The 19,957-nt window shown below is 34.5% G+C and overlaps 1 protein-coding gene across 1 annotated transcript in view; it reads left to right on the top strand.

The window, feature by feature from the left end:
- GLCCI1 (glucocorticoid induced transcript 1) overlaps positions 1-19,957 on the top strand; it is an 89,445-nt gene that overhangs the window by 63,300 nt on the left and 6,188 nt on the right. The window contains exons 6-7 of the mRNA XM_008563878.1: positions 4,100-4,252; positions 8,082-8,292. Coding sequence (XP_008562100.1) covers positions 4,100-4,252; positions 8,082-8,292 — 364 coding nt within the window. The remainder of the gene's footprint in view (positions 1-4,099; positions 4,253-8,081; positions 8,293-19,957) is intronic.

Raw genomic sequence — 19,957 nt, 5'->3', positions numbered from 1 at the left:
GATGTAAGCATTTATTACTGTAAACTTTCCTCTTAGAACTGTTTTTGCTGTATCCCATAGGTTCTGGTATGTTGTGTTTTCATTTTCATTTGTCTCCAGGAATGTTTTAATTTCCTTTTTGATTTCTTCTTTGACCCATTCGTTGTTTAGGAGCATGTTGTTTAATTTCCATGTATTTGTACAGTTTCTAGTGACCCTTTTGTTTTTGATTGCTGGTCTTATTCCATTGTGGTCAAACAAGATAGTTGATATGCTCTGCATTTTTTTTGACTTTGTTAAGTCTTGTTTTCTGACCTAACATGTGGTCTGTTCTAGAGAAGGTTCCATGTGCTGCTGAGAAGAATGTGTATTCTACATGTATTAGATGAAATGTTCTGTGAATGTCTATTAGATCCAATCTGCCTAGAGATTTATTCTGATGACTCTTGGTTAATTTTCTCTGGATGATCTGTCCTTTGTTTAAAGCGGGATATTAAAGTCACCAACTATTATTGTGTTGGAGTCTCTCTTTCCCATTAGCTCTAATAGTAATTGCTTTATAAAATTGGGTGCTCTGGTGTTGGGTTCATATATATTTAGAATTGTTATATACCCTCTTGTTCTATCAATCCCTTTATCATTATGTAATGGCCTTCCTTATCTTTTTTTACTTTACAAGGTTTGAAGTCTATTTTATCTAATATAAGTATAGCTATTCCTGCTCTTTTTTCATTTTCATTTTCATGAAATATGTTTTTCATTCGTATTTTAAAATGCAAATCATATCAATGATCTTGTCGGATCACAACAGAATAAAACTAGAAATCAACACCAAAACAGATGCTAGAAACTGTACAAGTACATGGAAATTAAACAACATGCTCCTAAACAACAAATTGGTCAAAGGAAAAAACCAAAAACATTCATTTTCCGTTCGATATGTGTCTTCATAGGTGAAATGAGTTTCTCGTAGGTAGCATGTTGTTGGTTCTTGTTTTATAATCCATTGAGCCACTATGTATCTTTTAATTGGGGAATTTAGTCCATTTACATTTAGAGTTATTAATATATAGAGAATTGTTACTTCCATTTTGTTGCTTTTTTTCTGTTTTGTGGATTTTTTTTTTCATTCTTATTATCGTTGTGATTGAGTGGTTTTCTCTAACAGTGTATTTTAAGTTGCTATATTTTTTAGTATGTATTTTAAGAGTTTTTGTGTTATGGTTAACATGAGGCTTACAAAAAACATGTAATAGTTATAACAGATTATTTTAAACTGATAACAACTTTGATCACTAAGAAAAAAGAAAGAAAAACCAAAACCAACTCTACCCTTTGACATCATCCCTCCCCCTTTTAACATTTTGTTGTTTCGAGTTACATCTTTTAATATTGCCTATCTCTTATATGGTTGTTTTATTTGTTATTTTCTTACTAGGTTTGTGCATTAGTTTTTATACTAAGGATATAAGTGTTATATTCACCACCCTTACTTACAGTATTGGTATATTCTGAGGTTATCTTTGTACTTACTTTATCTGTCCTCAAATATTTTCTTGCTACTCTATAGCATCATCTTCTTTCAGGCTGAAGAACTCTCTTAAGCCTTCCTTGTAAGGCAGGACTAGTATTGATGAATTCCCTTAGCTTTTGTTTGTCTGGGAGAGACTTTATTTCTCCTTCATATTTGAAGGTTAATTTTGCTGGGTACAGAATTCTTGGTTGACAGTTTTTTTTCCTTCATCCCTTCAAATAGAGTTTCTACTGAGAAATCTGCTGAGAGATGTATTGGGGTTCCATTGAATGTTATGTGATTCTTTTCTCTTGCTGTTTTTGGTTTGTCTTAGATTTTTAATAATTTGATTATGATGTGCCTTGGGGTGTTCCTCTTTGGACTGAATTTGATTGGTGACCTCTGAGCTTTCTGTACCTGGGCTTTGTCAATTTTCTCCATACTTGGGAAATTTTTAGTCATTATTTCCTGGGATATGCTTTTTAGGTCTCTTTCTTTGTAGTTTTCTTCAGATACGCCAATTAAGTAAAAATTATCTTGCCTGAGGGAGTTCCATAATTGCTGTATTTGTTTCATATTTTTCTTATTCTTTTTTCTTTTTGCTCCTCTGATTGGATAATTTCATGTGTTCTGCCTTACAGCTCACTAATTCTTTCTTGTGTTTGATTAAGTCTGCTGTTGGAGCTTTCTATCAAGTTTTTTGGTGCAAATAATCTTTTTTTCTAGAGTTTCTATTTTTTTTTAGTTGATTCTATTCCTTTGTCATGTTTCTCATTTGTCTTCTAAATTATTTAATTTTCTATCTGTATTTTCTTGCGACTCCCTGAACATCATTTATAGGGTTATTCTGAATTCTGTCAGACATTTCATAAATCAGCCAATGTTCTGGGTCCATTGCTGGCGCTTTCTTTGTTTCCTTTGGTGGTGGTATATTTATTTCTCTGTTCTTTATCTTTGTGTCTTTTCTGATGCCTTGGCATTTGAGGAAACAGCTACATCTTACAGGTTTTATAGGGGTTATTTGATGGTGTTAGACCTATAATTCTTAATATCAGATCTTTGTCTTTGATCTGTGTGGGGTTTGTTTGTTTTTCTGTTCTGTGGTGGATCAGTAGGTACCACCACTACTTAAACTCTGTATTGGAACTGATATGCTGTTCTCTGGTTACTTCCCAAATTGGGGAAAACTTTCTGTGGGGACCAGAACTTGAGCTCTGTGCCTAAGCCAGATTGATGCTTTTGCTGCTCTTTCTCAAACTGGGGAAAGATTTTTGTGCAGATTGGATTTTAATTGTCAGCCTTTTAGTCACTTCTGGGTCTTGAGGGGGTGGTCACCATGGACCCAACTGGCTGTGTGGAAATTCTGGCCCAGAACTGAGTCTTTCCTGCAAACTGCACCCCCTACAGTTCCCTCACCTTGAGTGGTCTTCACTGTGTGGCGCCTGTTCTGATCTGAAGGTAGATCAACTGTATGCACTGTAACAAGGTGTTCCCCTAGTAGGTCAGCCACCCACCAAGCATTCCAAATGTTTCCCATGGTGCAAGCTGTCTACAAGTCGCTCACAAAGACTTACCAACCTCTGGGTGGTTCCTCCTGTCAGCTGTGGCTCCTCACTCCTATGTGGGTCCAGGGAAAGCTTGCTAGTGGCTTTGCTGGCCTGGGAATGGTGCACTTTGAGGTACCCTTCTCTCCTGTAGACTCCATGTAGCTTCATGTAAAGTGCACTGCTGAGGCTTTGCCATCTCCTGGTAGCTGCTCCATGTGCTGCCAAATTGCCTTGTTATCATGTTGGCCCAGAAGCAGCCAGGCCTTGGAATGGTCAGAGTGGTACATCCTTCATCTGGCCATGGCCTTTCACAAAATCACCAACTCTCTGAGTCTCTCCTCCTCTTTCCCCAAACTCCAGTGATTTCAGGAAGGAAGTTTTTGCATTTTAATAGTTGTAGATTGATTTGTTTGAGGAGGGAGCGACATTGGAGATTGTCCATTCTGCTGTCTTGTTGATGAAAAAAAAAAGAAAAAGAGGTGGTTAATTTTTGAGAGCTTCTGCAAAGGGCTTTAGAAAACAACCTTAAAGTTGTTCAGTGTTGTTGAATTTAACATTATATTACTGCCACATTACTTAATAATCCAGTAGATTTTCTTAAATGGTTGACAAAATGGAAATGAAAAATACTAGAAGGTAATTGTCACTGTACAGGAAACAGACAAATCTTTTAAACACATTCATGGAACTGTACAGTGGAGTCAAATGATACATTTACATGATTTCAACTGTGCTTTTCCAGTAAAAGAGAAAAAGGAAAAAAAACTAAATGGTGTAGAATATTCTGTCTACCATTCTGCTGAACAAGTGTATACATTATACAATCATATCTTTACACTTACATAAAGGGATTTTCAAGGATTATTTTGACTCTATGTAATTTTTACTTTACTTCCTTATTTCAGAAACTAAATTTTTGTTTGTATATTTGAATTCTTACTGTATTTGAAATGTCAAAAATTACTCTGTTGAGTTTCTATTTTAAGATTTACCATGTTCTTTAGTTCTTGATTGCTTTGACCACAAATAATTTGACATCCCTTTATTCTCTGCCTCACAGGCTACTGGATCAAGATCAGTCCCTATGCCACTGTCAAATATATCGGTGCCAAAATCGTCTGTTTCACGTGTTCCCTGCAATGTAGAAGGAATAAGTCCTGAATTAGAAAAGGTATTCATTAAGGAAAATAATGGGAAGGAGGAAGTATCCAAGGTAAGGTTACATAGAATGTTTGAATTCTTTATATTGCAAACTGTCTCAAAATTACTTGTTTTGGGTAACAGCTTTATTGAGATATAATTCACGTACCGTAAAGTTTACTAATTTAGTATACAATTTATTGGTTTTCAGCATATTCAGAATTGTGGAACCATCACAACAAACAATTTTATATCATTTTCATCACCATGAAAAAAAACTTTGTGCCCTTTAGCAGTCATCCCTTCTTTCCCTTTAACACTCTCAGCCCTGAGAAACTACTAATCTGCTCTAAGTCTATGGATTTTCCTATCCTAGACATTTCATCAAGTGGGATCATACAATATGAGGCTTTTTGTAACTATCTTTTTTCACTTAGCATAATGTGTTTAAGGTTCACCCATGTTGTAGCATGTATCAGTACTTCCTTTTTATTGCCAAATAACAATCATATGGATTTTCTTTATCCAGCCATCAATGGATGGACATTTGGCTTGCTTCCACGTTTTGGCTATTATAAATAATGCTGTTATGAATTTGTATAGAAATTTTCAGGCAAATATCATTTTTTCATTTTTCTTGGGTGTATAACTGGGAGTGGAATTGCTAATATGGTAACTCTGTTTCACCTTTTGAGGAACTTCCAGACTATTTTCCAAAGCGTCTGCACGATTTTACATTCCTAGCAGCAATGCATGAGGGTTCCTATTTCACTACATCTTCACCAACACTTGTAATTAATTTTCTGTCTGTTTTTATTATGGCCATAGTGGTTATTAAGTGGTTCCTCATTGTGGTGATGGTTTGCATTTCTAACAGCTAATGACGTTCAGCATCTTTTCATGTGCTATTGGCCATTTATATATCTTTGGAGAAGTCTTTATTTTGATCTTTCCCCCATTTTAAAATTGGGTTGTCTTTTTATTATTTAATAGTAAATGTTCTTTTAAAAAGTTCTTTATTTTCTAGATGCAAGTTACTTATTAGAAATATCGATTAAAAATATATCTCCCATTCTGTCAGATGTCTTTCACTTTGATGTTCTTTTTAATTTTGATGAAGTCCAGTTGCTTGTACTTTTGGTGTCATATCTAAGAAAACATTGCCCAACCCAGCATCACAATGATTTACTCCTGTGTTTTCTTTTGTGAGTTTTACAGTTTTAGCTCTCTCTTACATTTAGGTCTTTGATCCATTTTTAATTAATCAAAAACACTTTGTAAATTATCTCAGTCCCAGAAAAGAAATCTGGATACTACTGCATGTGAACTAATATTTGACCAAATTTTTAAAGGTATACTCAGCTGAAAAAACCACAGTGTAACCTTTGGCTTGGTTATCTCTGATTTTTTTAAAAACTAAAATAGGATTTAAAAATATCAAATGTGTATCTGGTTCATTCAAATATGTAGCTTTTAAAACTGATTTAGAGTTAGGTTATTTTTATTAAAAAAAAATTAAAACTTTCTTCCGACTCTCAGTATTGCTCAGTAGATATGAGCATTATTTATAAATTCTTGTATATCCTTCCTGATACTTCTTGTGTGTGTGTGCATGCATGTTAGTATACAGTGAATCATTGTGTGAGTATACTGTAATTTATAAATCCCCTGTTGATAAACATGTTTCCAGTTTTTGTCATCACATGCGGTACTTCAGAAAACATTGTGTACTCTTGCACATAATTTCCTGGCAGTGAAGTTGCTGTATCAAAGCATTTGTACATTTAAAATTTTGATGAATATTGCCAAATTTACCCTTCTAAAAGATTATGCCATTTTACTCTTTTTAGGATTTCATGTTGTTTTTATGTTATATATCATTCCATAAAGGAACCTTTTGGAAATCATGCCTCCTCTGCTTACCATTAAAATGTTTATACATTAAGTAAAGTTATGTAAGGAAGATGGTCTGATTTTTGGAGGATGAGATAGACAATCATTCACATATTTGCTGATTCCTTGAGAATAGTTTTGTCAAAGCAAAGCAATACTAAAATATAAAATTTGCTAAAATAGTTTTGCTTTTAAATGTCACACTTTAATAGTAGCCATCTTGGAATTCTGGGATAATATACAAACTTAAAACTAAAATATTAGTTTTTAGACATTTTAGATTTATGGTTAAGTGTGCTTCATAGTTTTAATCAAAATGTCACCATGAATCTGCCAGTAGCTAACAAAAAGAAAATTGTCATGTTAACTATATCAATATTCCAAACCTTCATATTTCCCATTGTTCTTTTGTGTAAACATGTAGATTTCTAAAATCTGTTTTGTTATTGTAATTCTTCTACTTCAGGAAAACAAAAGTTGTTTAAGGAAACTGATATATATATATATATATTATCCAGTTATAGAGTAAGAAATGGAAATACAGAGATTGTGTATTTATCAAATAGGACATAAATGAAATAGAACTCATTCTTCAACTCATTTTTTTTTAGCTACAGATTAATACATTATTCTTTTACTGATTATCAGTATGGTTAAAGTAACATTTTCTTAGTCAGAGTTTGACCAAGTAACATTCCTTTGTTTCATTACTAAATTGGAAAGTTTTACTTTTTTGTTTACAAAATTAATTGATATTTTAAAAATTGAGAATTATCTTTATAGTAGAGTAGTCACTGTCAGGTTATCAAGTTGGTACAGTTTTGGTTTAGTAGTGTGGCATAGATAAATGAAGTTTTAGTAGTTAACAGGTTTCGGCCTTCACTTAAATTGTTTGTTATAGAAAATATTGATACATTTCTAATGTTGCCTAACTTTATGTTCCTCCATGTCCCCCCTGACAATGTTTCTGAAATTTCTGCAATGACAAAGCTCAGAATAAGAGTGGACACACGAAATAGTGAAAATAAATAGTAAATTAACAGTATATTTGTTGTTTTTCCTAACATTGCAATTCTGTCTGTATTATAACAAAAGATATTTAAAATTATTTAAGAAAGAATTTAATATGTAGTTTTATTTGTCGACCTCACTTTTGTTAGCACACAAATGAGGAAAATAAAGATTTGTTTGTACAATAGAAGCAGAATAGTAGAGTAGAGTCCACTGCATCAGGAGCTCTGAGCTATAGGTTTCTTATTTGTAAAAACAAGACATTAGACTAATGAGCTCTAAGGTGCCCTCTAGTCTAAAATATATGATTCTGTGATTATACTTTTTACTTCTTCTTTTTGCCAGTAAGAACAATGCAGTAGAGCTAAGCAAAATTATGGGTAGTCCTACTTAGTTGCATACCAAATTAGTAGAATTATTCTGAGCTATGTTAATATCCTTTATTGAGTAGTAATAGAATAAATCTCTTTATTAGAAATTTTGGGTAATTTGCAAAAGAAGTGAAAAGTGTGGTTCTGTTCCTGGCCTCTAAAAAATTAAAATGTGAAAGAATAAACAAACAAAAAAATCTATACCTGTGAATATGAGATTTTACCTTTTCTTACTAGTAGGTCAAAGTGATATTTTGTTTAGCAATTTAGTTAATTCATTCAGCAAATGTTTATTGAATGCTATGTGCCAAGCACAGTGCTAGGCATTATGGGCAATGTTAAACTCCTGCTATCCTTCAGGAGTGTTGTGAGAAGTGCTAACCTATGAATATATTGAGGGAGCTGTGGAATTTTTAAGGCGAGCCATTTGAAAAAAATTTTTAGTTCAGTAAAGGTGTCACGCCCAGAAATTAACTTACGATACAAGCTTGTTATCTTTAGTCTCTGAAGAAGAAATTATGGTGGTAATAGTCATGGAATATGAAATCAAAGGAAATACCACATGCTTTCTATATGAATAGAATGTACACATTGTCATTTGCTTGTTTAATGGTGTTCCTCTTGCAGCCTTTGGACATACCAGATGGTCGACGAGCACCACTCCCTGCTCACTACCGGAGCAGTAGTACTCGCAGCATTGACACTCAGACTCCTTCTGTCCAGGAGCGCAGCAGTAGCTGCAGCAGTCATTCACCTTGCATCTCCCCCTTTTGTGCCCCGGAATCCCAGGATGGTAGTCCTTGCTCAACAGAAGATTTGCTCTATGATCGTGATAAAGGTGAGAAGGAATCATCCACTTAGAGAGTTTGTTGTAGGGCCTTGCTCATTATACTCTTTGTTTTAGATCATTACATCATTTTTTTCTTTTGTTGAATGGTGAGACTGTAAAAGATTGGTTAATCTAGGTTTGTTTGTTCATTGGTTTCTCATACCCCCTTCTTTGTGAGTCTCACAAACATCTTCCATAAATATGTCAGAGAAGCACAGCGCATTGTTCTGACAACTAATGAAAGCTATGAAATGGAATGTGTACAACTTCACATCAAATAACACACAGGTCTTTTCCTTGGTATTGTCTAGAGCTGATAATGGTTATGGTAGAGTTTATATTTTTCATGCCCGAAGTTAGATTTTATAAGCAGATTGATTTAGAGGGAAATAATTTCTAAAAATTCTGTTGGAAGAATGAGTGTATTTTTAGCCAAGCAGATAAAGTTCAGTAAGTACCTTCAGGACGTCAGGGATGATATTATGATATATGGGTGGATTATTAACTATTAGGGACTGCTGGGATTTCTTACTGCCCATCAGGGCCAAACTGTCTTCCCATGTTCTCTTGTCCTTGTGTCTGGCACTTGTCTATCACCACTTGGTTCTTTCCGTTTCTGGCCCCCTGAGACCCAACTACAGAAAGCAACATAGACTGCTCAGCTTCCACCTTCCTAGCTACTTTCAAAGAAACACTGAACTTATTTTTATAACACATTTACTGCTTCTGACAATAGAGAAATAGATCAATGGCAACAAAAATTTAAAAACATACAAGAGTTAAAGTTTACTGAATCTTACAGGATTTTAATGGTCCTTGTTCTGATTTGACACCCCTCCCCCCAGCCATATTTTTTTTTTTTTTTTTGTGACTGGTAAGGGGATCGGAACCCTTGGCTTGGTGTCACCCGCACCGCACTCAGCCAGTGAGCGCACAGGCCATCCCTACATAGGATCTGAACCCGCAGCCTCAGTGCTCCCAGCGCCGCACTCTCCCGAGTGAGCCACAGGGTCGGCCCCCAGCCATAATGTTTTGTTCTGAGGTGGTATTATATGTAAAGTGCCCAGATCTTAAGTGCTCAGCCCAGTGAATTTTTACATATGTGTGCACTTATAAAACAAAGATCAAGGTATATTAATTACCTAGATCAAAGTATTGATATAGAACATTTTTATCATCCCATGAAGCTTCCTAGACTCCTTTCCCAGGTAGTAAGTATCCTTCCCCTCTATTCTGAGTTTCATCATTGTAATTTAGTTTTTCTGTGTAACTGAATTTCATAGGAATGATATATGTATTCTTTTGTGTTTGATTTCTTTCACTCATCATTATATCTAATTCTTCCGAGATGTTAAATGGAAACTACTTTGGTCTTTGTCCTCTGCTTTCACATTTATGGGTGGATCTCCCCTTTCTTGTTGACTCTTTCATTATTGAAGGACTTGCTGACTCTCTTCCTCCATTAAGGATATATTGAAGGTAGTACCTCAGACATCTTTTTGCTTCAAGTGTGAAGTTTCCACTTCTTAGGATGTCAGACTAGGAAACTTTCATTTCACTGAGGCATCCTACTAGAGCACACACCTTTAATCAATTCCTCATAACCATTTTACAGTGGATGTTTTATTGTAAAATAAAGAAGAAAATACCTTGCTTTTAGTAGGAGTGTTTGCTTTGAAGGCAGATGGAAATGTTAAATAATAGTTCTTGTTTTAAGCCACACAGGTGGTAAATGGTGCAACAGGTCTGTCTAATTGACTCCAAAGCTCATATTTTTTGTTTTATCTGTAGAAAGGATAAGTACAGTTCAAGTTGGCCACTTTTGCTACTTATTAGCACTTGTAGTTGGGGTAAAATGAAAAGTAGGAATCATGGTGGTAGTAGGGCCAGGCAATTAATTCTAGAGTTTTGTTTTCTTCTTTTTCAGTTTGGTATTGTAGATAATTGAGATGCTGAAACAAAAAGGAAAAATACATTAGGAAGATGATAGATGAGTTCCATTTTGGTTGACTGGTTGTGAGATTGCCATCAGGGCCTCCAAGTGAGGATATCTGTGAGGCAGATAAATAAGTGATTTCTGCAGCTCAAAAGAGGTCTTCACTTAGATCATAAGTTTTAAACAGTATATGTTCTTTAATAACTTTTTCCTGAAGATTTATAATCTGTTTTATTAGGAGAAGGTATAATTATGTCACTCTCCTGCCAGGGTCTCTTGTAGGAGACAAGAAGTTAGGAGAAGTACCAGCTTTGGGACAACACAGGAATGCATTTGAATCCTGTGAAGTTTTGGACGTAAAACCTGCATTAATTCTCAAGGATTCAATAAGTGATAGCTGCTGCTATTTAGAAAAAAAAAAACCTCATTATTATCACCTGTTAGTTTCCCTAATGCCTTTAGGAAAAATAAACTGCTTACTTTTCCTCCACACCTTATCCAAAACCTCCCTGTCTTGCCTAATTACTACAAGTTATCTAACAATCTGAATTCTGACCGTTTCTTAGATTTTCCTAAGACTTTGCATTTGTTTGTATGTTTTCCTCTATGTCCTTTTATTCTTCTATAGCAAACATTCATCTGCATAACACTAATTTCTTTTCTTGTTACTCTTCTTCTTGTTTGTTTGTTTAATATGTAAAATATGAATATTGGCCCAGATCATTTCTACGGCCAACTGTTTTTTTCCTAATATTTAAAAAATATTTCTTAGTAAAAATACAGTGATGTATTTCATATCATTACTGGGTTAAGTGAGATTGTAACAGAGTACTTAGCACAACCCTTGGTACATAGTAAACACTCACTAAATGGTGATGTTGCTAATAGTAATTTTTCAAAAATCTCTTTAGAAATTATGGAAGTGGAAGGGATTGCATAATCATTTAAGATATTTTTCTGTTTTCTACAAGACCACCTGAGTTTGGGAATTAAGGCCTCATGACATCAGTTTCTTAACTTATCTACCACAAGTTGATGTTACTGTTCCCTAGAAAAATATGTGGCTTTCTATTACTATGTGAAGTTTCTAGTTCTCAAGTCAAATGCCATCTTTGTGAAGAGAAAATTAACATATTATCTATCCCTTTTGTGAATGTATGTATGTATCCATGTATACAGGCATATGTAGTTTAGGATTGGGAGTAGAGGTTTATGTTTTCAAGTAAGTTTATACCTATAGTTTTTGAGCATTCACTGTGTATCAGGTACTGTACTAGAGAGTGGAGAAATAGAGATGAATAAAACGTGATACCTGTTTTAAGGAATTTATAGTCTAATAGGGAGTAGTAAGAATGTAAACAATCCACTATTATACAACTATTTTTAGAATACTGAAAGTACAAAGGAGGAAGTTATCAATTTTATGATTTCTGGAACTTATATATGTTATGTCATTCAAACTATAGAATAGTCTCTGAGTCATTACTTTTCTAAGTAAAGTCCAAATTCTGGGTTTTTGTTTTTGTTTTTGTTTTTTTTTAGATGCTAATTCCATCTTATAATTTGCATTTCCCACAATAAACCCACTGGTCTTTTGTTCAGTTATCTTTATTTCCAATAATGAAAAAAAAGGCTTATATAGCTTTTTAAAGGTTTTCATCATTAACTATGAAAACAGAATGAATACTATAATTTTGTAGTCAACTAATATTGGTTTGGAGTACCTATATATTCTGTCATTGCTGTAGAGAAATTTGTTCTGTGGTAGAATAGCTAGTTCAGACATCCTTAGGAGCCTGGATAGACATGCACAAGAGGGGATAGGGACAGCTGTGGTGAACAAAATGAGTATGCTCTAATGAGGGATGTGCTGGTGAGCAGATTATTTTTCTAGTATTTATTTGTTTTATATGAGGTACTTCAAAAAGTTCATGGAAAGATTTGTACTATGTTTTAATGCTATCTTTCCACTAACTTTTTGAAGTACCCTTTTATTTATCCTTTTCCTGATTTTGCTAACATTATGAGTATTTCTGCATGTTTCTAACACCTGTTCTCCATGAATCATGTATAATTTGAGACCTATAAAATAATTTTAGTTGAATAGCATACTGGTTTTTTTCTTTGTATTGATTGCAATGCCAGGACATAAACACTGTGGTTATTAAGGAAGTTCTAGCTATTGAGAGACTTTTTTTCAGGTGGATTATTTTTTTTTTGATTTTTTGCTAGGTTTTTTCAAGGATCTAAAGACTGAAGGCAGTCTGGTCACATGTGTTGCGAGGCTAACTAACCTGAAAACAGCCATAGTTCCTATAGTTCTGTGTGGAGAATTCAGGGATCTAGAATAAGAGCTCTCATCATGATATTATCAGAATATACCCTAAGAGTTAACCTAAATCCTTTCACGTTATCATGCCCAAAATGCAAAGGGAGAAGAATAGTCATTTATATAATACAGATTGCAGCATCAAAATATTAGTTCTTTTAGGAGCTCTGTCAGTTTTCCTTGATGGTAGCCAAACTGGCGCTAGGCAAGCCACAAAATCTAGACTTCAGTCTGCCACTTATCATTGATCTTTGGTACAATTCACTGGGGCAGTTTTTATAAAATTCTGCAATTTTGCAAGATGTTGTGGAAACATTGGTTGTTGTAATCATGAAGTAAATGGAACCATTTTATCCACATCAACTACTGAAAGTTGGATACCAAGAGTCTATAAATTGATTACTATGTGGATGGTTTTCTCAAGCCAAAGCATATAAGCCTATTTAACTCATACTGTGATTTAACTCATAAATGTTAACACTGCTAGACTTTGGGTGTTAGGATCAAGCAGCACTTGGTCCCAGGAAAGCAAAAAGTATTATCTTGTCTTTTCAGGGTTTAGGGCTGACCTTAGGCAAACTTTTGAAATAGACTGTTTTTGGTATCTTTCTATTTCTTTCTGCATACATTTTAATTCTACTTATATTATCTCTAGGACTTTACTTATTAGTCTTTTTTTTTTTTTAACCTTTGCCCTGACTGTACTTTAACACTCTGTCTTCTAGGTAGCCTAATCAGCCAAGATTTTGTAGTGCTTTTCTTTTTGTGGTTTATATTGTGAAACCATATATGATGAATATACTTCTTTTAGCCACTACACCTTGAAAATCACTGGTTTTTGAACCTGGATCTGTTTATCAAAAGATTCTCTCTATATGGTTCTAGGATGCTTATTATCATAGAACAACATCTTGGTGGTAAAATTACAGAGTGTGAAGATATTGTTTCCACAAAGGAAATAGGTTAAAACTGACCTATTCTAGGATTATGTCCCTGAGGTTATTTTCCATTTCACTTTTTCAAGACAACATCTAAAGTTACATACATTCACAGTGTCTGACACCACATAATAAGCAACCAGTAAATGCCCCTTTCCCCTCTTTCTGAAAATGTTGACAATTGCCCCAATGGCAGATGCTGTGATAGCTCTCTCTGAGAATTATCTTCGTAATTCAAAAATGCTTAATAAGTGTACAACTCAGTTCTAACTGTTACTGCTTAGTCTTGAATATAAGCAAACCAAAATTTTTTAGCATGCCTGCATATATATTTCACTTAATCTCCTCTTCTCTGTTTATCAGAATATAAGCTCCAGCAAGAGTGGATAACCTAATTTTGCTCATTGCTTTATCCTCAGTGTATAGTGTAGTATGGTATAGTGCTTAGTGGAGATTTTTTGAATATTCCTTTAAGACCTTTCTTCATGGTATGTCCCCTTTTTTTTAGAGGATGTCTTTTTATAGCTTTTATAGCTATGTTGCAAACATTAGTGCTTTTTAAGTTGTTAAACTATGTGTTCAACTTTTTAATGTTCATGAAGAGTGTGATACTCTTCAGAAAAAAAAAAAAATAGGAGGCTGGCTAGTTAGCTCACATGGTTATAATACCAAGGCCAAGGGTTCAGATCCGTGTGCCAGCCAGTCACCAAAAACAAAAAAAATCCAGCCATCCCACTACTAGATACATACCCAAAGGAATGGAAGTCATTAGGTCAAAGGCATGCCTGCACACCCACGTTTATCACAGCTCTGTTTACAATAGCCAAGATATGGAATCAACCTAAATGTCCATTGATGGATGACTGGATAAGGAAAATATGGTATATTTACACAATGGACTACTACTCTGCTGTAGAAAAGAATGGAAATCTGCCATTCACAGCAACATGGATGAGCTTGGAGAAAATTATGTTAAGTGAAACAAACCAAGCACACAAAGAGAAATACTTCCATGTCCTCACTCATAAGTGGGAACTTAAAAAGAAGTAAAGAGAGAGAGAGGAGAAAGAAAGAACAATCACAATAATGTGTTGAGCTTTCAGAAAAAGAGAACAGAACTGTGGTTACTAGAGGTGAGGGAGGGGGAGATAGCAAGAAATTGGTTAATGGACACAAGGAATGATGACATTTTGTAATGATAAAGATATTATTATCCTGATTTGATCATCACACATTGTACACAGGTATTGATATTCAGCTCTACCCCAGAAATGTATATAATCATTTTTCAAAAACAAAAAAACAATGAAGAGTAGCAAACTAAGATTATGCTAATTTAGTGATAGGCTTTTGGTGGGAAAGAAGCCATGAAGTTCAAATTTCCTGTTGAGATTAGAGGAGAGGAACTTTGCTAAAAACTTCCTCTTCTCTCAGTTGGTCATGCTGTAAGGTAACTCTGATTATGCTTGGGGAGAAAATAGTAGTGTATCAACTAGGTTAGAGGAAAAAGGAATCTATTGGATTTTTCTTCCCTATTATCTTTTTGTGTTCCTTTAAGAAGAAATTTAGACTCATAGGGGATACTTCTTACACTCTATTTCCTTGTGAGACTAACAGAAGGCAGACCCAATGAAGCTGTTTCCTGAGCTCTAAGCCTTTAATTAGAAACATAGAATATTAGATTGGAAGGAACTTGATCATCTAGTCACCTCCTCATATCTCTAATGAAGACCCTAGAGGTGAGATAGATCAAAACTTAGTGAAGCAGATAGCATAACGGTAATGAACTCTGACTCTGGGGCAGTCAGGCTGAATCCCTGCTCTGCCACTAAGTATATGTCCTTGGACAAGTTACCCCACTTCTCTATCTCAATGTCCTCACCTGTAAATTGGAGATAGTTGCCTTGGGTGATTCTTATGATGATTAAATTTGCTGAGGTGATTTTACTTTTGTTACTTCCTGTGATATTACCACAATCCTATGGGTAGGTGGCATTGTTGTTATTTAAAGGATGGGGAATCTGAGGGTTAGAGAAATTAAATAACTTTTCTAACTTCTGTGGATTTCAGATGCCAACAAACATCTTCTGTAGGAACTTTATACAACATCTTGCTGCCTTTGCAGAAGAAATAGTCTTTATATAGGCATTCAGCTGTGAAAAGACCTGGTGTGTGGAGAACAGAAAGAAATTGTGTGGTTGGAGCATAGGGGTGAGTGGTGGGAAGTAGAAAGAAATGAGAGTGGAGAGAGAGAAAGACCAGTATTTCATAAAGGGCCTTGTAGCCCTTGCTAAGAGAAATGAAGAACAAGCAAAGATCTTTTGTCAGCAAAAGGATATGATAAGCTTAATATTTAAGAGCCATAACACAGGTAGAAATATTGAAGTGGGGAGAGAAAGTAGTAGGATAAGATAAGATGCTATTTTAATAGTCTAGTCCTGTGGTTTTCAAACTTTATTACATGCCCTTGTCAGCAATTTTGAATCTGTGCTTCTAATATAAGTTTATATTTGTCTAAGTTATGTATGTGTATAATTCATTCTACAAATTAAATGGAAGTAAAGTTTACTTGTTTTTAAAGATAAAAAGTAAATATGTATAGATGATCCAATATTTTCTTCCTGCAAGTCAACAGGTTGCTTTGTGCACCTTGATTTGGAGACCACAGGTGTAGGGCAAAGATGAGGAGGGTTAGCAAGACCAGAGGAATTGGAAGAAAAGGGGCTGAAGAAAAATCAACAGCATTTGGTGGCTGATTAGATGTATGAGGTTCACCTCATACATCTAATAAAGTCCTAGACTGGGAGATGTGGAAAATGATTACCACCCTTTAGTAAGGTAGTCTGTATTGGAAAAGGAACAGTCTTTAAGGGAAATATAGTAAATTTAAGGTTCCACATTGGTTTCTGCCTAAAGATGTTATAATACTATTTCCCTGTAGCAAGAATTTTTTTTAAAAAGTACTGTGTTTTATCTATTGTTGCACTGAAACAACATTTATAGCATTTTGCTTTGTCTTCTATTTTGCACACAGTAAGTACACAGTAAATATTTAAGTGAACACTTAAAACTGTAGTGAAACTTTTTTTTTTTTTCCTTTTTCTGTCTTTTTTACCGACCGGTAACGGATCGCAACCCTCGGTGTCGCGCCTGCACCGCGCTCAGCCAGTGAGCGGGAACCGGTCTCCACATGGGATCCGAACCCTCGGCGGGAGCGCCGCCGCGCTCCCAAGTGGCGCACTCTCCAGTGTGCCACCGGGCCGGCCCTGTAGTGAAACTTTTATTAGAAGTTCAAGTATTCCTTTTTTCCCTATCGGATACTTTAGAATAAGTTTAATATGAACAGTGTGTTTCAGTTTTTGATGTTCCTGGCAATTTTTTCATTAAAAATCTTGAGACTATAAAAACTAAAATTATATCACAGGGATTTTCCTGAGATCTTTAAATATGTTACTTTTAAAGATATAAAATGTTTTGTGTAATCTGTAATTTATTTTCAGTTTAGTTTTACCATTGTGATTTATATTTATGAGGCATGGTGTTAATCTATAAATTGGTTTGAGGTCTGTCTTCAATAAAGTGACTTGCTTCCATTTTTAACTATCATGTCTGATTCAGAGTGAGTAGTTAACATATCAATGACTCTAAGTTAGATTTGGAGACAATCAGCAGTGTTGTTCTGCACATCAAGATTATGTTATAGAAGAGGCATTGTATTTACTGTAAGTACACAGAAACAAGGAGTAACTATAATTTGCTTGCTTAATTTGATTATCAATTCAGTTAATACTTATGGAATACTAAGTGATTAAAATATAAAATAAAATACCTCCTACATATGACAACTATTTAATTAATGGGCCTAACATTTAGAATATAAGTTCAGTCCCAGTGATTCAGAAAACAATCTGATTTGAAGTAGAGTTCAAAAACATAAGTAGCAAAAGGTTATGATGTCATTTTCCCCAAACTCTTTGTTGAATGCTGATCTAAAGGAGATCTTAGGTATAGCTAATGTCCTGTATTAAAATTCTTTAGCTAAAGGGTTAGCTTTGAAATTTTAGAGAAACCTTAGAGGCTGTTTGTAAAAGCCAAATGTTCTCTTTACTTGTAAGGTCCCAGTTTGGTCTTGGAGTTAACAGAAAATTCAGGCTTTCAATACAATTGGTAATGTGACCTGGTCCTGAAAGTTTATTGTCAAGAGATGCTATATAATTATGTTTTTCTTGATTTCATTAGGCCATCAAACAACACTACAGTTGATAATTTTATTTTCTGAAGCAAAAGAAGTAATTTTAACACTAGAGTAGTAACTCTATTTAGGTCCTATTTAGTCAATTATATTTCTAATCTAACTCTCTTGGCTAGCTTATGCTTTTATTATGCTTTTAGTATGTCATTGGGTATAGTGTTAGTTGAAGGCTGTATTCACTTTCACAGTCAGATATCTACCTGGGAAAAAAAGAATAAGAATTATATTCTACTGTTTATTGCTGCATATGCTCTAAAAATATTTTCTTTGCACAGTAGTCTATAGAATCTGTGTGCTTTAGGCATTGATTTTAGTTTCACAATGATCTCTAAAAGATGTCATCATCATGAACTGGCAAGAGTTCATGCTAAGCAGTCACAAATCTGGAGAATCCAGTACTCCATATGTGTCTGCTTCCCTGCCGTCTTTATGTACCTGAATAGAGTTAGAGTGTGCAAAAGTATTAAAATTTTCTGAATTCTCCAAGAAGGTGGGATAGATACTTAATTTCTGAATGGTTCATCTTTCTGAAATTGTAAATTGGAAATAATGTACCCTTTCTACTATTATCATATTATTGAGAGCTTTACTGTGTTTAAGGCAGTATCTTAATCCTTTACACGTTTTTCACAGCTGCGATATTAGTAATTATTCCCATTTAACAGATCAAACAACAGAGGGATCAGACTTACCCTAGGTCATGCATCTAGGCCTAGGTGGAAGCCAGGTGGCCTGACTCCAAACCAGTGATCTTAACCTTTTTGCTACTGGTTCTCAAATTTGGCTGCACTTCAGATGCACTTGGTAACTTTACCAGAAAAAAAAAGGGAATGTGGGGTGTGGGAAGGCAATGCCTGGCTCCTCCCCAGACTAAGCCAGTATCTTTTATGGATGAGGTCTGGACACTGGTATTTTTAAAACATCTCCTGATGAGTCTAATGTGAAAGTAGGGTTAAGAACCACTACTCTATAATTGTTACTGCTTGTTTAATTTTACTTAATTTAGTAAAGTAATCTGATAGAAGGAGATAAAGCACATCTGAAGACTTAGAGCTAGACTAGAACTATGGCAAAGATTATAAAAGTATACATAGTTTAATGAATACTGTTTCTGTATGGAATTCCAAACTTTAATAATTTCTCTAATTTTTCTAAGCTTTAATTCATTATGTGCTTAAAAATATTTGACAAGCTACTTGTATTTTAATGGTAAATATGATATACATGCATAAGTGTGATCTGTTACAATAAAATAGCCAATCAAATTTTTCTATACTCTTGATTCTCAAAGTTGGGTGATTCTGTTGTAAAGATAGATGAGACTATTCTGAATACAAAAGATATGTAAATTATTATACACATTGCATTTAATTTTATTAATTGACATTGGCCATGATGTTATAAAACCATAAAGTAAATTTAACTTAACCTTAACTATATTTCCAGTTATGATCCTACATTATTCCCCTGTGGGATAACAGAATGAGAAAACTTTCCAGGCTTGTGAACAAAAGGGATTGAATTAAGATTACTATGAGACTTTTCATCTTCGTCTTGCATCTCTTGGACAGGCATGCTCACCTCATATTTATAATGTTCTGTTATTGAAATGCGGTTATTCAACACGGTTTTAAATGAATAAGTGATTCAGTACACGTTCAAGTCTGGGATGGGTAGAATAGATTGGTCGTATATGGGTTGCATTTAAAACATGCCACTTTGTAAAGGAAAAATATATATTGGTACAGTGTTCCTTCTTCATATTTTAGAACTCAACGAAAAATCACAGAATTTTAGAGTTCAGGAGAGGCAGTTCCTTTAATTATATAGAAGCCCAGGGGGGCAGATGTGTTCAAGGTAACAAAACTGTACAACAAGAGCTGAAGTCACAGACTAGATGTTTCTGTTCTCTTTTCCTCCTTGCCAGTCTCTCAGATTGCATATTTACATGAGGAAGGCACTCAAGATTTAACAAATATTTGTTTATAGTTTCAAAATTTTTTCTTTCAAGCTTTGTCGTTCCAGGTCACCAAACATTAAATATAAATTCAACAGAAAACCAAAACATACATTTATGGCCTCTGAAATTAGAAAAATTTTAAGAAAAACCATCTAATTAATTCTAGATTGTTAATGGGAAGATAATGAGTTTTGCAAGTTATCCAACTCACATCTAGCTTTCAGCTCTGGGAAAGTCCCTTGAAACCATCAATGAAAAT

This window comes from Galeopterus variegatus, unplaced genomic scaffold (assembly GCF_000696425.1).
Source record: "Galeopterus variegatus unplaced genomic scaffold, G_variegatus-3.0.2 Scaffold177, whole genome shotgun sequence".
Classification (NCBI taxonomy): Eukaryota; Metazoa; Chordata; class Mammalia; order Dermoptera; family Cynocephalidae; genus Galeopterus; species Galeopterus variegatus.
This window is presented reverse-complemented; position numbering and strand designations above follow the sequence as displayed.